The 3,150-nt window shown below is 38.8% G+C and overlaps 1 protein-coding gene across 5 annotated transcripts; it reads right to left on the minus strand.

Annotated features, from left to right (window-relative positions):
* LOC140871688 (signal peptide peptidase-like 1) lies at window positions 1–3,091 on the minus strand. 5 transcript variants are annotated; one of them, XM_073274324.1, is made up of 5 exons: window positions 2,947–3,025; window positions 2,429–2,501; window positions 1,372–2,349; window positions 522–722; window positions 1–333 (listed from the first exon to the last, which is right to left on the minus strand). In XM_073274324.1, exons 3-5 carry the CDS (start codon window positions 2,167–2,169, stop codon window positions 217–219), a joined length of 1,116 nt encoding a protein of 371 aa, XP_073130425.1. In that variant the 5' UTR covers window positions 2,170–2,349; window positions 2,429–2,501; window positions 2,947–3,025; the 3' UTR covers window positions 1–216. The 5 variants fall into 5 exon arrangements, with proteins under 5 accessions (XP_073130425.1, XP_073130428.1, XP_073130427.1 ...); XM_073274327.1 differs by having other exon boundaries at window positions 2,450–2,501; window positions 2,947–3,013; XM_073274326.1 differs by having other exon boundaries at window positions 2,976–2,994.
* Window positions 3,092–3,150: the final 59 nt, after the last annotated feature.

Consider the following 3,150-nt stretch of genomic DNA (forward strand, 5'->3'; position numbering starts at 1 on the left):
TAACATCGCAACAAATAATTATATTTCAAAATAGCATAAAATAGTATTCAAGTCTCGTCCCAAATATAAATTTCCTCAGATGGCCTCAATACATGCCAGACAACTTGATGTTTTATCATATTCCGATTTGAGATCAAATGGACCAAATCGCACCCAAAGTCTTTTCCGAGTTTCTAACATCCTCGAGCGCAGACAGGTTGAGGCCAAACATAAGCATCAGGGCACTGTTAGGTGGGCTTTCTCATCTACATTTATCGAATTTCCCTCCCACAGCTCAGCCAGGTCCTTCTTGACCCAAGAGCGAAGGATTACAGGTCCCAGGGTAGAAGGCACCTGCATTCGCCGCAAAATGGCAAAGAATTGAAAAGCGAGGTTGGATAATATCTACTAAACGTACTAGAGTCTAGAGATCAAGTCAAAATCCGAAGACAATGTTGGAACTCTTAATACAGTTTAAATATTTGAATTTCACCTTAGTTTCAACTGTCTTTAGTATAAGAATAATCAATGTCCGTACATACCAGATACAAAAGAGCTGGTTGAGGTGAGCGTGTCAAAATGCCTGCTGCTAGTGCGGCTACCAGTCCAATTGCGTAGCCAGTAAGTGCATGTGGAAAGTATTTGAAACCCTTTGAAGATTGTACATCAAAGGCACTAGCAGAATCCCTGCTTTTTCGATGATCGAAACCGAGAACCATAGCTAAAAGCATAGATGGAATAGCCTGCAAAAAAAACGAAAAACGAAAAACAAAAACATAGCAAGTGCTCAAATTATTCAGAGTGTTATATGCAAAAGCAATACACAAATTATGCCAGAAAAGTAGTAGGATGCTGTAAACTCGTGCTTTGAGTCTTGAGAGCCCATATACAGAGAAGGTGACCGATAAAATTAAAAAATAAAAATTGAGTACTGGTAAAAAGTTCATTATTCGTTTAGCATCTCTCAGCAATAACATACTTAAAATGCTCTGCATTTCTGGAGAGGAATTTGAACAAAACACGAACCTATGAGGCTGTGGAAAAGCCTTGTGAGCTTTCACAACCTCTGGTACGGTATAATATGTCCATAAACACTGGTACCTATTGAAGCCATGGGCAAATTTTGATTAATGTGGATATCGATCGGTGAAGATTAGTCAAACTACAGACACCAACTTGCTTGAAAATAATGCAAAAGAAAGACATTAGCACAGTAAATGATTTTTAACAATACGGTCCCACATAATATGTTGTAGAGCCAGCTCACACACTGTGAGCCAAAACAGACTTGACCCAAATCTGAAAGCATTTAAACAGTCCCCAGCCGCGCCACACCAAGCAACCAAACGCTGTAAATCTAAATCACCAGGAACATATAACAGAATATCTTACCATGTCTCCAAGACCAAGCATCATGTAGTCAGAAGCATTATTCCCAGGTGCTGCACCACCAAACATATTCCTAGGGAACACAATCTTGACAGGTAATTCAAGTTTTTTCGTAATCAACTGTAGCCCAGGAAGACTCAAACTATCAGCCACTGTGTGTACCGGATTAGACGCTTGTTGAGTTGCAACCGATACCATGACGTTAGCACCGAAAATTCTCTCAGAATAGAAAACCCAGAATATGTCATACAAGAACAGACAAAAAAGAAGCATTGCACATATCTTGATATTGGGAAGCCGAACATGGCTGACAAAGGCAATGCAAAGAGAGATACCCAAAATGTTGTTCAATATCCAGTGCCCAGATACAATCCATGCCATAACTAAAGCAATGCAGATAAACAACAAAAGACTTTGGATGCGGGTAAATGGCTTGGAACAGCACTGAGATACATATGGGTCAGACAAACTGAACTGTGACTTGATGTGAGCAACATATGGTGACAAGCAAAAGTATAGGGCTGATGCCGACGCAACTGTGGTAAAGACGGTAAGAAATTGAGAGACTGAAGAAAACAGATAAAACATAACAAGCAAGCTGCAAGAGCTCACTATTGGGATCATTAGAGCCTGAGAACTGTCCAAAGTAATGGAAGCTTCTGATAGGTCACGGTTTCGTTCCATTTCCTTCCCATAACTTAGAGCTCTAGAAGCAGAGGCATATGTCACTGATACGGCTGTGATTAGTAGAATGATCGAAGGCGGTTCCAGCAAATAAACAAGTTTCCAGAGTGGTTCCATCTAGGAAATAAACTCTCACTCTGTTAAACTCAAGTCTGATAACTTCAAAAGTGGCCAACAATCAGGCTCAGTTAAAATTCAACGTTATCCCTTTGGAAACCATAGGCATGATTTCTGGAAAACACTGACTGCAAACAAAACAGGAGTTTTTATCTCCACAATGCCTGCCCCAATAATTTCCTGCAAAAAAACAATTTCATGAATAAGAGATCATATCAACGTGAGAAAAAATAAACAAAATTGTGTGCATCAACAGTACCAAAAAATCAAAGTCACGCACAAAATGGTAAGTATAGGGTCTCGGAGAAGAAATTTTACATTGAATACACGCCCTGCGAAAAAACACCACACAAATAAGTACATTCCTCCCTTCTTTTCCACTTTTCTTTGTAAGAAAAGAAGCTCATTAAGACCGTTTCAGTAATTTCTCACTAGATTAAAAATCCCTATAGAAAATTCGTGTTCAAGCGCAGGGGAAAGGAATGTAAATTTTAGTTAACTCTCGCTCACTCACAAATAATCACAAGCAAAAATAGCTAAAAAATCACAATAAAAGGTACGAGATCCGGAGGGGGGCATTAGAGACAAATAAATCTTTGAAACACGGAAAAATTTCAACAGAATTTGAATCAATTGACTAGATAATCGACGGTGATATAAATCTTTTTTGAAAAAAAAAAAAACATGCATTCGTTAAAGATAAACAAAGCGCTGAAAACATGAACATATTCGGGCAAGAATCCACGATAAATCATTGAAAATTCATCGACTACTTACACCTAGGGATTTTCGGAGAGTGAGATCACCTTTGACTTGAAAATCTTTGAAGCAGAGAAAGAAAGAGGTTCAGCGGAGTGCGAAACCGAAATGAACTTGAGCAGGCGAATATTTGCTATTCCCCCCTTTCCTTTATGTACATTACTGAATTGGCACCCATATTCTTGGATATTTATCATCAAATTTCAATGGGATAATTGGGGA

The sequence above is a fragment of the Henckelia pumila genome, unplaced genomic scaffold, assembly GCF_033568475.1.
Source record: "Henckelia pumila isolate YLH828 unplaced genomic scaffold, ASM3356847v2 CTG_461:::fragment_3, whole genome shotgun sequence".
NCBI classification, from domain to species: Eukaryota; Viridiplantae; Streptophyta; class Magnoliopsida; order Lamiales; family Gesneriaceae; genus Henckelia; species Henckelia pumila.